The 14,216-nt window shown below is 44.0% G+C and overlaps 2 protein-coding genes across 5 annotated transcripts in view; one reads left to right on the top strand and one right to left on the bottom strand.

Moving 5' to 3' along the window:
- Positions 1 to 332: 332 nt before the first annotated feature.
- On the top strand, positions 333 to 11,109 carry LOC127004919 (2-methoxy-6-polyprenyl-1,4-benzoquinol methylase, mitochondrial-like). Of its 3 annotated transcripts, XR_007758107.1 has the most exons (9): positions 334 to 793; positions 1,832 to 1,981; positions 3,245 to 3,396; positions 3,800 to 3,979; positions 4,694 to 4,782; positions 5,671 to 5,782; positions 6,202 to 6,306; positions 8,634 to 8,710; positions 10,885 to 11,109. XR_007758107.1 is itself a non-coding variant. In XM_050873158.1 (8 exons), exons 1-7 carry the CDS (start codon positions 625 to 627, stop codon positions 6,301 to 6,303), a joined length of 954 nt encoding a protein of 317 aa, XP_050729115.1. In that variant the 5' UTR covers positions 333 to 624; the 3' UTR covers positions 6,304 to 6,318; positions 10,885 to 11,109. The 3 variants fall into 3 exon arrangements, 2 of the variants coding, with proteins under 2 accessions (XP_050729115.1, XP_050729114.1); XM_050873158.1 differs by lacking the exon at positions 8,634 to 8,710 and having other exon boundaries at positions 333 to 793; positions 6,202 to 6,318; XM_050873157.1 differs by lacking the exon at positions 8,634 to 8,710 and having other exon boundaries at positions 337 to 793.
- Positions 11,110 to 11,257: 148 nt separating this feature from the next.
- The window catches only part of LOC127004916 (uncharacterized), a 36,293-nt gene continuing 33,334 nt past the window's right edge, over positions 11,258 to 14,216 (bottom strand). For both annotated transcript variants that reach the window (XM_050873152.1, XM_050873153.1), the window contains 3 exons: positions 13,743 to 14,024; positions 12,495 to 12,599; positions 11,258 to 12,060 (listed from right to left, as the gene is read on the bottom strand). In XM_050873152.1, coding sequence (XP_050729109.1) covers positions 11,926 to 12,060; positions 12,495 to 12,599; positions 13,743 to 14,024 — 522 coding nt within the window. In that variant the 3' untranslated portion in view covers positions 11,258 to 11,925. The remainder of the gene's footprint in view (positions 12,061 to 12,494; positions 12,600 to 13,742; positions 14,025 to 14,216) is intronic.

Genomic DNA, 14,216 nt, shown 5'->3' on the forward strand with positions numbered 1-14,216 from the left:
TAGCCTTTTTCCAATCTGAAGGGACAATGCCTTGTCGCACGGACATATTGAATACGGTTGTGAGGGAGGAGAGTATTTCGCTCTTTGTTTCTTTCAGCAGAGTTGGATATACTTTATCAGGTCCAGGACTTTTATTTGTTTTAAGTGATTTGAGGGCTTTAAGGACTTCATCGTCCGAGTCCGAGTCTTCGTTTGAAAGATATTTGCGAAAAACTGTATGTCATGGGGTCTGATATGCATAGTAGCAGTGAGTAGGTACGCGACGTCAGGCAAGGAGTTGTGACCTCGTTGTCGCGGTGTGTTGTGTGGGTGGTCTCAGTCCTACCCAAAGATCGGTACTATGAGCTCTGGAGCTCTTCCGTAGGGGAACGGCTGGCTGTCTCGAGGGAGACCCGCAGCAGACCAAGAGGTGAATGTACACACAGAAACAGTCGTATAATCACACTCTGTCCTGCCTGGGGGTTGGGATGGCATGCTCCTCCCTTCTCCTTTGTTGTTTTACTTGCAACAATAAACTATCAATCAATCAATCAAGCAGTTTTAATATGTAAAGGGTGCCGTTAGAAAGGCCGTAAAATCATCTGGCCTTGGTCTGGGTCTGGGTCTGGGCACACGTAAACAAACATGTCCTGGCTCGCTGCTTGCCGGCTGCTTCATGTCGGTGCTCGGGTGGCCTCCAGGGAGCTGCGGTGCGCCTCCACAGCCTCGGGGCGCGGCAGGGGCGAGTACTCGGCAGAAAAGGAGACTCACTTTGGCTTTGAGAACGTGTCTGAAGAGGAAAAGGCCCAGAAAGGTGAGCCGCCCTCCGCCCCTCCCGTCAACTATCTCCTTCTTTTGACCTGTAACGCTTTGTATCGCTTCTTAGGTCCTCCTCCTCTTTCAGTCGGGTTTTCATGCGTGTGTTTATTTCCGTGCTCGTGGTGGTACAGAAACTGGGTAACCTTAAGGGTCACCACTCATAAAACCAAGCACCCAATGGACCGTATTGGCCATACAGGCAGCGCCACATGTGGCCACCCAACTCCAAGCTGAATTTTCCATAGAGATCGTGTTATAGACTAGAATGCGTCTGAGGCTGTCTCCGAGATACATGGCCATGATATGTCGCCGTCGCTCCAAGCCGATAACTGCACACACTTCACTCCTACCCGATTTCAGTTTTTCTCCATGTCAAGTGGAGTCAGGAAATCGGGTAGGAGTAAAGTGTGTGCAGTCGTTGGCATGGAGCGGTGGCGGCACCAAGGCCTTGTATCCTGAAGGCAGCCTCAGACACACTAGTACAGAACTTGAGTTCTATGGAAAGTACTGCTTTGACAGTTCACTGATTGGCCACGCGTGGCGTTGCCTGTATTGACAATACGGTCCATTACTGTTTGTTATAGTTGTAAAGTATAGTTTATTTAATCTTTGATAATTGTTGAGAGTCACTGCGCGCCTCCAGAATACGATATTACGCCTCCATATTATAGTTAAGGGATGAAATATATGTTCCTCAACCATAATAAAGAACCCAATTACTGTTTGTTATAATTTTAAAGTATAGTTTATTTAATATTTGGTAATTGTGGAGAGTCACTACACACCTCCAAAATACGATATTATGCAGCTCGAGGGCAAAAATGGATGAGAAAAAAAGCCCACTAATCACTGCCCCCATATAAGCAAGTGTAGATGAGTGGCTAAAAAGAGAGGTCAATTTCAGGTGGACAGACGTCTTAATACTCTTCTCTTATTGGCTCTTCAACCTTTCTCACTTTAACAATAACAAGTCTCTAACACATTTATTACGTGTCTGCCCTTCACTTGTTTCCTCACTTCCTTTTGCTTCCAGTGCACAAAGTCTTCGAGAATGTGGCCAGCAAGTATGACCTCATGAATGACCTGATGTCGGGCGGAATCCACCGGGCATGGAAGGACTGCTTTGTGTCGCGCCTCCACCCAAGACCCAACACCAAGCTGCTGGACGTGGCAGGTGGAACAGGTGCCTACAGCTGTTACCTTGGGGGAATAGAAGATAAAGGAAGTGGTTGAATTTTAATGATAGTTCGTTGTAATTATAGAAGCAAGAAGGGTTAGGCAAGAAGGGGTGGTGAAGGGCAGACAGATAATAAGTGGTGCTTACAGGCATTCTCTCTTGAAGTCAGTGTGTAATGTCAGGGAATAGCAGACAGAGTGAGTGGGTGAATTTTAGTACGTAGTGATGGTTCAGTGTAAATCTGGGAGCATGGAGGGTTAGGCAGACAGATGATAAGTGTGGTACCTATGACCGCTACCTCTTGAAGTCATTGTCTAGTGTCAGGGAATAGCAGACAGAGTAAGTGGTTGAATTTTAGTACGTAGTGATGGTTTGGTGTAAATCTGGGAGCATGGAGGGTTAGGCAGACAGGTAATAAGTGTTGTGCCTATGACCGCTACCTCTTGAAGTCATTGTCTAGTGTTGGGGAATAGAATTATAGAAGACAGAGTAAGTGGTTGAATTTTAGTACTTAGTGATGGTTCATTGTAAATCTGGGAGCATGGAGGGTTAGGTAAGGAGGGGTAGTGAGGGGCAGACAGGTGATAAATGTGTTAGATAGTTGTTGAAGAGTCATTTAAATTCAAAGGGGTTGAGGGGCCATTTTAAATCAGAATAGTTTAGGGGACATTTAAAGTCAGAAAAGTCGACCATTAAAATAAGAAAGGTTGAGGGGCCATTTAACCCGGTACCAGCAAGGATCATGTTTCTTAATGGTTCCTCCAAGCGAGAAAAATGAGAAAAAATCACCCCTCACACAAATCATTTCATAATATATATCAAAACATTTATGATCAGATTATGTATCATCTATTTTTTGGGGTTTATATCCTGTCACAAATTTGACTCGTCGCTCCTACACGGTAAAACCACAAATTTGGCCCGTCGCTGGTACCGGGTTAAATTCAGAGGGGTTGAGGGACCATTTTAAATCAGAATAGTTCAGGGGACATTTAAAGTCAGAAAAGTCGACCATTAAAATCAGAAAGGTTGAGGGTCTATTTAATGTGAAAAGTTGAGAAGCCAATTTGAGTCAGTAAAGTCAGTGGGCCATGTGTCAAAGTTAGAACTACTGGTCATTTATTTACTCATTTTTTATACATCAATGGAAGCAACTCAAGGGCACAAAATAACAGAAACAAAAGCCCACCAACCACATTTCTTATTGCTACATTCGACCGATTTTCTCGTCACTCGTTTAAAAGACCTTGCACTCTGTCGTTCGTTCAGGTGACATTGTGTTCCGCTACGTTCAGCACCTCCGCCATGCTAGAGGGAAGAGAGGGACTGGTGCTGCTGCTGCCTCCCCTCAAGACACCACCACAACCACAACTGACACCACCACCAGCAGCGACAGTGATAACAGCCGTCCACTCTATGAGGTAAATAAGGATGAAAAGTAAGATAGATAAATTCATTAGACTGATTGTGTAAAGTTGTCTGCAAATTTGTACTAGAAGAGGTTTGATCGTCACTTAATAGTTCCTTAGTGGGATTTGATCATATATGTCCAGGTTGTGTGAATTGTTCCCTATGCTGAATACCGACACTGCACTTAATTTGGCTTTTATTACAAGGATTTCAAGGGCTGTTGCTTACCCATCTTATCATCCTCTTTGTTGCATGAGACTTACCAGACCTATTCCAATGCCAACTCAATCCTATTATTACACATACAGGTGACTCCCACTTCATGAATAAGCTACGACCCTAAAAGAACACTGAATGAGAGTTAGTCATGCAAACCGATCATCACATGGGCTGAATGGAGCTTACGGTTTTCAGATCAGCGTGTGTGACATCAGCGAAAACATGTTGAGTGTGGGGAGGCACCGCGCCGAGGCCTTGGGCTACCGCGGCATTGACTGGGTGTGTGGTGACGCCCAGAACCTCCCCTTTGAAGACGACGAGTTTGACTGCTACACGATCGCTTTTGGCATCAGGAACGTGGTCGATGTGCAGAAGGTGTGTGGTGGTGACAGCATTTGCACTCCTCCCCAGCATTGCTAACTTGTCGTACTCAGCGCATTGCATTTTTGTATCGATTCCCGGGCGGAGTGGAAAAATTTGGGCGGCTTTTCTGATACCTTACGCCCCTGTCCACCCAGCAGTGAATGGGTACCAGGTACTAATCGGGGGTTGTGTCCCGTTTCCTGGGGTCTGTTCCCTTCTATAATTCCTTCCCCCTCCTGTCTCTCTCCGGCATACGATCACAGATGTTGCACCGACTAAACCAAACTTTCCAACTTTTCCATTGTTGTAGTTTCTGACGGATAACTTTAGCAAAAACGAACGAAAACCATCAATATTTAACGGTTCCAATGATGACTTTAATTTTCTATCGTTGTTTGTGTGGTTACGAAAGTCTTGAAGCCTAAAAATGATAAGTGCAATGTTCAGAGTACGACAATCTGGCAACACTGCTCCTCCCTTCATTCCACTCATATCACAAAACTGCGGCCTCGTTAATTATACACACGTTCTTGTATACTTTAATGTACGGAATGAGTCCTCTTCCGTGTTGGCCTTTCGTTGACAGGCACTGGATAAAGCTTACCGAGTGCTGAAGCCTGGCGGAAGATTCATGTGCCTTGAGTTCAGCCCTCGTTAACTTCACACGTTCTTGTATACTTTAATGTACAGAATGAGTCCTCTTCAGTGTTGCCATTTTGTTTACAGGCTCTGGATGAAGCTTACCGAGTGCTGAAGCCTGGCGGAAGATTCATGTGCCTTGAGTTCAGCTACGTCAGCAACCCCGCCGTGAGATGGTGAGTGTGTTGGGCTGTGTGTATTTATTTATTTATTTATTTACAGTAGAGGAAACAGTTCAAGGGCAAAAAAAGGAAACTGTAATAAAAAAAAACCTGGTACTCACTGCTCCTACATAAGAGTCGAGAGGAGTGGCTGAAAGATAGGTCAGTTTCAGGAGGAGAGGCGTCCTGATACCATTACCTTACCATTCACATCATCATTATTACTGCCAGCAACACCAACATGACACTAATTCTGGCCCCGTTCTTTTTCTTAAACCGGAGCAGCGCCTAGTGTTTTGTTTTTGTTTGTTTTTAGCTAGTTATTTTTGTTTTTTCCCCTTAACCCGGTAGCAGCGACGGGACAAATTTGTGGCTTTACCGTGTACCAGCGACGGGCCAAATTCTTGCCACAATAAAGACCCCCCAAAATAGATGATGCATAAACTGACCACAAATGTGTTGATATATATTATGAAATGGTTTGCGTGAGTGATGATTTTTTTCTCATTATTCTCGCTTGGAGGGGCCTTTAAGAAACATGATCCCCGCTGCTACTGGGTTAAGCTGTCCCTCATTCTTGAAAAATATTAGGATGTCCAGGCTGTACTTATTCCCAAACAGCTGTTGACCACTGTTGATACGTAATATGAGCCTATGTACATTATCTATTTGCGTATATATATCTATCTCCAAGAACCTTACTTATCTTCTCTGTGGGCTTAGGGAATAGTTGTGAGAACTGAAAACACCTGAGAATTTCCCTTGTTGTCGCAGAGTGTATTTCATCCCTTCGCCTCATTTTGGGATTATCCTCTGCGAATCACAATATTTTTTTCCCTTTCCGCCGCACGTAATATAACCTGCGGAAAAAATTAACGATGCATAATTTTTCGCATATTTCAGGGTGTATGACCAGTACTCCTTCAACGTGATCCCCGCCATGGGCCAGGTGGTTGCCGGGGACTGGGCCAGCTATCAGTACCTTGTCCAGAGCATCAGAAAGTTCCCAGACCAGGTAGGCGAAAGATGGGCAAGTTTAGATTGAGTCACAGAGGCAGAAAATTTAATATATGTCTCCTTGTCATTTAGTCATATGCGATTAACCCCTTAACTGCGGATTTCCTACAATAAGACATCAAACTACAGAAATGAAACAAAAAGTGGCTGCTACAAGTCAATGAAGAAAAATGTAAAGTCATGCACATTGGGAGGGGAAAGGATATCAATACCACATGGGAAACACTCCACTATCCACCACAGAGGCAGAGAAAGACCTGGGAGTATATGTTACCAGGCTACCAGTGAAGGACAAAAAGCTACCAATCACAGTGAACTGGTTAACCGGTTTTGGCATTTTCCTGTGTAGAAGATAGCCATTTAAATAACAAAGTCTCCCCTCTCATCTGTGTCTCATGAATGTCCAAAACTCTCCAGGATACGTTCAAGGAGATGATCGAGGACTCCGGCTTCAGGAACGTGACCTACGAAAACATGACCTTTGGAGTGGCGGCCATACACAGCGGGTTCAAGATCTGAGAGGTGAGGAGGAAGGTGCGGTACTGTATATAGTTGACGATGAGGTTCCTTAGAGCATGAGAGTGTGTGATCTAGTGTGGGAAATAGAGGAGGGAAGCAGTTGTGAAATTGAGGAAGGAGGAAATTGGGAAGGGGAAATAGACCACCGGAAATTGACCTCTCTTTTGGCTACTCTTTACTTTTTGTCTATTATGGGAGCGGTGAGTAACAGGCTTTTTTTTTTTTTTTTCCCCTTGTCCTTTGATGTAAAAAAAAAAAAAAAAAAAAAGGAAGAAGTGCTGAAATTTTAGAGGAAGGAGGAAGTAGCGGGCTTTTTTTTTTGTACTTTTTGTTGCCCCTGAGCCATGTCCTTTGATGTAAAAAAAAAAAAAAAAAAAAAAAAAAAATAGGGAAAGACCACCCAAAATTGACCTCTCTTTTGGCTACTCTTTACTTTTGTCTATTATGGGAGCGGCGAGTAACGGGCTTTTTTTTTTTCACTTTTTTTGTTGCCCTTGAGCCGTCTCCTTCGCTGTAAAAAAAAGAAAAAGAGGAGGAAGTAGTGAAATTTTAGTAGAGTTGGCCCTTAATTTAGCAAAAGAGGAGGAAGTAGTGAAATTTTAGTAGAGTTGGCCCTTAATTTAGCAAAAGAGGAGGAAGTGGTGAAATTTTAGTAGAGTTGGCCCTTAATTTAGCGAGTTTTCTTTTTAGGGATTTTCTTGTAGTGCCTTCCGATAGTGTGTGTGTTAGTTGTAGTATTAGAATTTTGTTGTAGTGGGTGTATTTTATTATTAGCATTAGTTTGCCTTAATTTAGAGTGTATAGAGATGCAACTTCCTTCATTAATTTTCAGACAACTTTCAGACAAATTTTCAGACAAACTTTCAGACATCATATAATTTTTAGACATCACATGATTTAGACATTGTATAATTTTCAGGTATAAATTTTCAGATATCATAAATTTTCAGATATCATAAATTTTCAAACATCAATTTTCAGACAACTTTCAGACAAACTTTCAGACATCATATAATTTTTAGACATCACATAATTTAGACATTGTATAATTTTCAGGTATCATAAATTTTCAGACATCATAAATTTTCAGACATCAATTTCCAGGCATCACTTTTAAGCCACCATCAATTTTCAGACATAGGCTACATCAATTTCCAGACATCATAAATTTTCGGACATAGGCTACATCAATTTTCAGACATCACCAATTTTCAGACATAGGCTACATCAATTTTCAGGCATCACCAATTTTCAGACATAGGCTACATCAATTTTCAGACATCACCAATTTTCAGACATAGGCAGAGCTGGGCGCGTTACTGGATTTGGGGTAGTCCGCTACCGCTCCTCCGCACTTCGGACGCAGGTAGTCCGCACCTGTACTTCCGCGCCTAAAATTTTTTCGCTCGGTCCGCTACCGGACCTCCGCACCTCCGCTACTGTACGCAAAACTATTAAAGCGCGCCTGAAAAAACTAGTCCGCACCTCAAAAATAAAACAAATTAGTACAAGGCAATAATACATCAAGCTTCATATATATATATATATATATATATATATATATATATATATTTACCTTCAAATGGGGTGGGCCTCTCAAGCGCGAGTCTGGAATGTTCTATGCGGTAACGGCTTATTCCTCCCTAATTTACATTTTCCCATTCTTAATTAAATTCTGGCATTACACTGGAAGGGGTCCAGCTCCACGTCAGACAAGGAAATGTCTGACGTCGCCAGCGGCGTAGGGGTTCTGGAGGATGACGGTGCAGGCGTGCTGGTTCTGTAGCTCACGCTATTGACGCTACTATCCCCTGACACACTCCTGCTCCTGTCGCTATCACCTCTTTTCACGTATCTGTCCATGTTTATTTGTAAACACTAAACACTAAATAATCGCAGTGAATCACTAAATGTCAAAAGATTCTGAAAAGAAAAAGAAAATTGACACAGTGATCAGCTGGTAGCACATAGCCCGCCAAAACGCGCGAAAGTAATGCCGCGGACTGTTTGTCGTCTTCGTTTTTTATCTTTGAAAATCTCAGGTGCGGAAGTCTGGACCCAAAATTTCCCCTGTCCGCACCTGTTACTTCCGCACTTTTGAAAACGTTCCGCACTTCCGGGCTTCCGCACCTCGTTTGGCGGTCCGCAGGTGCGGAGGAGCGGAGGTCCGGACCGAGGTGCGGAAGTGCCCAGGTATGGACATAGGCTACATCAATTTCCAGACATAATCAGTTTTCAGACATCAGTTTTCAGACACCATCAATTTTCAGACATGCACATTTTCAGACATCCTCAATTTTCATACATATTTTCAGACCATTAATTTTCAGACACAATGCTACAGCAGTCATATAAAATAACCCTGCCTACCAACACAAGCCTACCCAGCCTATAAGTAGATCATAAGGTACTTGAATTAAAACTCACTGAACCCAATGTATTTTTTTATTATATATGTTTATGGACAAGTATGATGACCCTGTAGACATGTAAACAGCCATGAATGAGTATTATGGTGGATGACACACACACACACACACACACACACACACACACACACACACACACACACACACACACACACACACACACCAGAGGCCGGATTCATCAAACCACTTACGAGACCTGTTGTTGGTAAGTCTTCTGGTAACTCCATCATTTAGGAACGCTCTTGATCTTAAGGCGAACCAATGGCAATGAAAGAAGTGTCGACCAGGTCAGTACTTCATTCACTGTCATCGGAGCAGCCTAAACACAAAAATCATTCGTAGAGGACAAATTTACTTAAAGACTTATACCAACAACCGGTCTTGTAGTGGCTTGATGAATCTGGCCCCAGGCTGGTAGAGTTAGGGCGAGCTGCACTTTGCATAAAATTACACATCTTTGGTATTGCTTATAAGGTCATGGTGGGTGAGTTTTCTTTGGTGTTGTTCTTAGTTTTGATCATGGGAAGCGTCTGTTGCGTCTAGCTTAACCCGGTAGCAGCGGGGATCATGTTTCTTAATGGTCCCTCCAAGCGAGAAAAATGAGAAAAAGTCACCCCTCACACAAACCATTTCATAATATATATAAAAGGATTTGTGATCAGATTATGTATCATCTATTTTTTTGGGTTTATATCATGGCACAAATTTGGCCCGTCGCTGCTACACGGTAAAGCCACAAATTTAGTCCATCGCTGCTACATGGTAAAGCCACAAATTTGGCCCGTCGCTGCTACCGGGTTAATGTTGCATGGGTTTCTGTTGATGATTGAGAGCATTGTTATGGAAAGTGCATCCAGTTCATGTATAGAATAGTGATAAAGTAGAAACATTGAGAGGTTTAGAATATGAAAAGATAAAATTTAGTGTTGTTTCCTCTTGTGTGTGTTATGGAAAGTGCGTCCCCATCGTGTGTAGAATAGTGATTCAGTAGAAACATTGAGAGGTTCAGAATATGAAAAGATAAAATTCAGCGTTGTTTCCTCTTGTGTGTGTTATGGAAAGTGCATCCCCTTTGTGTGTAGAATAGTGATAAAGTAGAAACATTGAGACGTTTAGAATATGAAAAGATAAAATTCAGCGTTGTTTCCTCTTGTGTGTGTTATGGAAAGTGCATCCCCTTCGTGTGTAGAATAGTGATAAAGTAGAAACGTTTAAGAGGTTAAGGGCCGCTTTCACAGTTGTTTTGTTTGTTTTGATCGTTACCAATGGCGGTGATCGCAGCTACAGTATTTCCACGTAAAACTGGCCGATGGGGTAGTGGCGGCTGCGGGGTTAGCCTAGCCCCACACCTTGCTACACACTCTCAACACCTCTCGCTTCCTCTGCAACCGCCACTACCCCCCATAGGCCAGTTTCACGTGGAAAACTAGTGTCGATCGCCGCCATTGGTAACGAACAAAATAAACAAAGTGACTGTGAAAGCGATCCTTAGAATATGAAAAGATAAAATTCAGCGTTGTTTCCTCTTGTGTGTGTGTGAGAAAGAGAGATATTGGAAAAAGAATAGAGAATGTTTTGGCCCCAGAATCAACCATTGCTCGCACCTGACTTTTTAAACATTGCATACATCTTCATAACCACTAACGAGGCCATGTTGGATTGTTCAAAGCAATTTAGGGCTTAGTATCTTGCTGCGGCTAAGCTAAGGAAAGCATCGGCTAAGTCAATGAAACAGTAATGGAAATTCTGGTAGGCAGCAAAGTTCCATGCAAGAATTCCCTCTCCCCAGCATGTTAGCCCCACTGATATGCTTGTTCCTATACAGTTGAGTTATATTAAAAATAGCAACTAGCATTAATGTGATATGTAAAAAATGAAAATAGTATAGATTATCTTTATGCAGATTTGATGGCATTTCTATAATTCACATAATACAAACACAAAGGTTCCATTCATCCAAGATATGCAGACCTGTGAGATGAAAGACACTGAACACCCACAAACCCCACTCAGCACAAAGTCCCTTAAACAGCCCCTGAATGGGAATTATTGAAATGCCAACAGTGAACCTCAGTTATCCACATTAATGTATCCCCTTGTGGGTGAGTGAGGGCTCTGCATTATGTCAAAGGAGTTTTTACGACCTTCCCAGATGCGGATTGATGCAGACGTGGTAATCCTGAAGGCTTGGGTTCAAGTGCCGTCACAAGCAGCTGACAATGCTGTCAAGAGGAGCGTACGGCGGCAGCGTGGGCCAGGCTAGTTGTATATAATGGCAGCCACTTCATATTTAATTCTTCTGTGCCACCAACAGGGTGGAGCCATCCACCAGGCACTTCAAGAAAGCCTACTGGCACTATGGAAAAAACATAATAAACTATTTCTGTACACTTGAAGCTCTCAATACCTTCTTTCCACCGAGCCTTTCCGTGGGTGGCTGCTTCACCTCATGGCTGAGGATTAACTCGGTTTGACATGTTTCTCTTCAATCAGGGCTGCTGATGTGTGTGATGCATGTCACTCACCAAACCCAACGCCAGTGACTACTGATTGTGTTGTAAAATTATAGCACATTAGGGTTAAGTCTGACTTCTGACCAATGCATGGCTTCCTGGTGGTGCTTACTGAACGCGATGGCTCTCCAAGCACACGCCTGTACACTGCTGCCCCACAACTGACGGGTGCTTGGAGCCCTGCTGTAGCAAGCCAGGCCTCCACCTCACAAGGGAAGCAAGCCGTTCTATCGTTAAGACATTTTTTAATCATTAAGACTCTTGGGAGAGGTCACAGAGCAAACCAAGAGTAGTGGAGGTCACACAAGAGGCACAGAACAACACCAGGGTCAGCACAGGTCACTGAGGGTCATGAACATTTACAGAGTTGGCGTAGGCTTGTGTGTGGGTCATCTGGGTACACTGTAGAGGTCATCTTAGGACATTAGAGGTCATCAGAGGGCAATGGAGGGTACTCAACATACAGAGGGTCATGGAGGTCAAGAATTAAAGGTAACTATAGGTCACCAGGTCAAATAAAAGTTACTGTGGGCCATGACATTCACTAGGAATTGGGGGTTTTAGGCCACAAGGAGGTCAACAAAAGTCGTGATGGAAAGGGGGCAGGGGGGTTTAAGGGGTGCAGGTGACCTAGTGTGCCGTGGTCATCAGAGGTCATGTGATAGGGTCATAGTGGGGGCCTAGAGTGCCTTGGTCATGGCCACGAGCAGGAGGTGGTGGGGGAGGGAGGCGAAGGGGCGGCGGCCATGGTGCACGAAGGAGTTGACACGCACGGCACCAGTCCGCTCGTAGCCAAGGAAGGTCTCGCACAGCAGCTGGAGAGGGGAGAGAGAGAGTTATAGATTTACATTGATAGTTATATATAGAGAGCCAGATAGATAGATATACAGTAAAACCTCACCATTTGGTCTGAAGATGCGCAAATGGCGAGGGCGCAAATGGTGAGGTTTTACTGTACATAGAGAGACATAGACAGATAGAAAGATATAGAAATAAATAAAAAAAAAAAATTGATATAGTACAGAGAGCAATAGAGACAAAGATAGATAAATATATAGAGAGAAATAGAAATAAATAGATAGATAAATAGATAGACATAGGGTCATATTAGATGCATTTGGAGGTTAGTTGCACAGAAAAGAAGAAAGGGAAAAAACAGAGGTTGAGATAAAAAAATATGTGTGTGTGTGTGTGTGTGTGTGTGTGTGTGTGTGTGTGCGTGTGTGTGTGTGTGTGTGTGTGTGCGTACCTGGTTGAGAGGGTTGGAGTTGACTGTGAAGACTCCGTGGTACAGCCTGTTCTTCGCCAACTTCACGACCTCCTTCTCCAAGTGCAGCGACAGCCTCACATTGTCCTGCAGAAGTAGTAACAGTAGTAGTAGTAGTAGTGGTAGTAGTAGTAGGCTCATGTATACACTTTTTCATATAGGGTCAATGATTAGTGGGCTTTTTTTTTTGTTTTTTCCTTCAGCTTTTTCCTCTACTGTAAAAACAAGCAAAAAAGTAGTGGGGGTAGTAGTAGTAGTAGTAGTAGTAGTAGTGGTGGTAATTGTAGTAGTAGTAGTAGTAGTAGTAGTAGTAGTGGTGGTGGTAGCTGGGTGGTAATAGTACTAGTAGTAGTAGTAGTAGTAGTAGTGGTAGCTGGGTGGTAATTGTAGTAGTCGTAGTAGTTGTAGTAGTAGTAGTATCATAAATAACATTAACTTCATCTCCACATTTCCATCTCATTAATGCTTTAAGTACCCTAATTAAACCAACACTCATTAAGCCACCCATGTAAGCTTCCCTAATTTGGCATTTTTCTCATTTCCACGTCATTAATGCTGTAGTACCCTAATTAACCCAAACCCTCATTAAGGTATCTGTGTAAGGTACCTTCCCGGGCATATTTCTACCTTGACTGAGGCTGCCCCATGCTCATTAAGTGCAAGGTAACTCCCCTTCTTCCTCACCCTTCTCTCACCCTTTCCTTCCTCACCCTTTCTCTCCCTTCTCCACAAAACTGCTTCTCATTTTCTTCCTTTCCTCCCTCACCTCTCCCCTTTCCTCCCTTCCTTTTCTCCTTTCTCACCCTTCTCTCACCCCTTCCGTCCTCTCCCTTTCTCTCCCTTCCCCACAAAACCGTTCCCCATTTTCTCCCTTTTCTCCATCATCTCTCCCTTTCCTTTCTCTCCACTCCCTTCGTTTCTTATCTCCCTTTTTTTCTTCACCTCTTCCTTTCCCCCCTCCCTCCGTCTTCCCCTTTCTCTCCCTTCCCCACAAAACCGTTCCTTATTTTCTCCCTTTCCTCCCTCACCTTTCTCTCTCTCTCTCTTTCCTCTCCCTCCCTCTCTTATCTCCTTTTTTTCCTCCACCTCCTCTTTCTCTTATTTTCTTTCCTCCCTTTCCTCTCTCTCTACTTCCTCTCTCTCATCTTTTTTCCTTCTCTCCCTTTCCTCCCTCTTATCTCCTTTTTCCTTCACCTCTTCCTCCTTTACCTTTACTGTTGATTAAGTTACCTGCGGGGAGAGACAGCTGCTGGTGGCGAGGAAGAGGTTGTGGAGCCATCGAGGGGTTGCTCCCAGGCACCCTCCACGCGGGGCCTGGCTGGCGCTGCTGTTTCGCCTACTCCCGCCGCCGCTGTTCCGCCTCGTCCCCCCCACCGTGCTGTTCCGCCTGCTGCCCGCGTTGGAGGGGGAGGCTGAGGCGAAGGTGGTCTCCTGGCGAAGGTAGTGACGGGCCTCCTCCTCTAGCGGGGCGTGGAGACTGGCGACCACCTCCATGCTGGCTGGGACCTCGACCTGGGGGTGGACGGAGGAGGTGAAGGAAGGATGGGAAGAGGTCATGGAAGGAGGGACAGGTCGTGAAGGAAGGATGAAGTTTGTGAAGGAAGGTTGGAAGAGGTCATTGAAGGAGGGACAGGTGGTGAAGGAAGGATGGAGAGAGTTCATCAGGGTGGAAGGAGGTCATGAAGGAACGCGGAAAAAGGTCAT

Source organism: Eriocheir sinensis, chromosome 29, assembly GCF_024679095.1.
Source record: "Eriocheir sinensis breed Jianghai 21 chromosome 29, ASM2467909v1, whole genome shotgun sequence".
NCBI classification, from domain to species: domain Eukaryota; kingdom Metazoa; phylum Arthropoda; class Malacostraca; order Decapoda; family Varunidae; genus Eriocheir; species Eriocheir sinensis.

Coding starts and splice junctions, on each gene's coding strand:
- LOC127004919 (XM_050873158.1), top strand. CDS start 625: ATGTCCTGGCTCGCTGCTTGCCGGCTGCTTCATGTCGGTGCTCGGGTG. Junction 1,982..3,244: donor GGACGTGGCAGGTGGAACAG/GTGCCTACAGCT, acceptor TCGTTCGTTCAG/GTGACATTGTGTTCCGCTAC. Junction 3,397..3,799: donor ACAGCCGTCCACTCTATGAG/GTAAATAAGGAT, acceptor TACGGTTTTCAG/ATCAGCGTGTGTGACATCAG.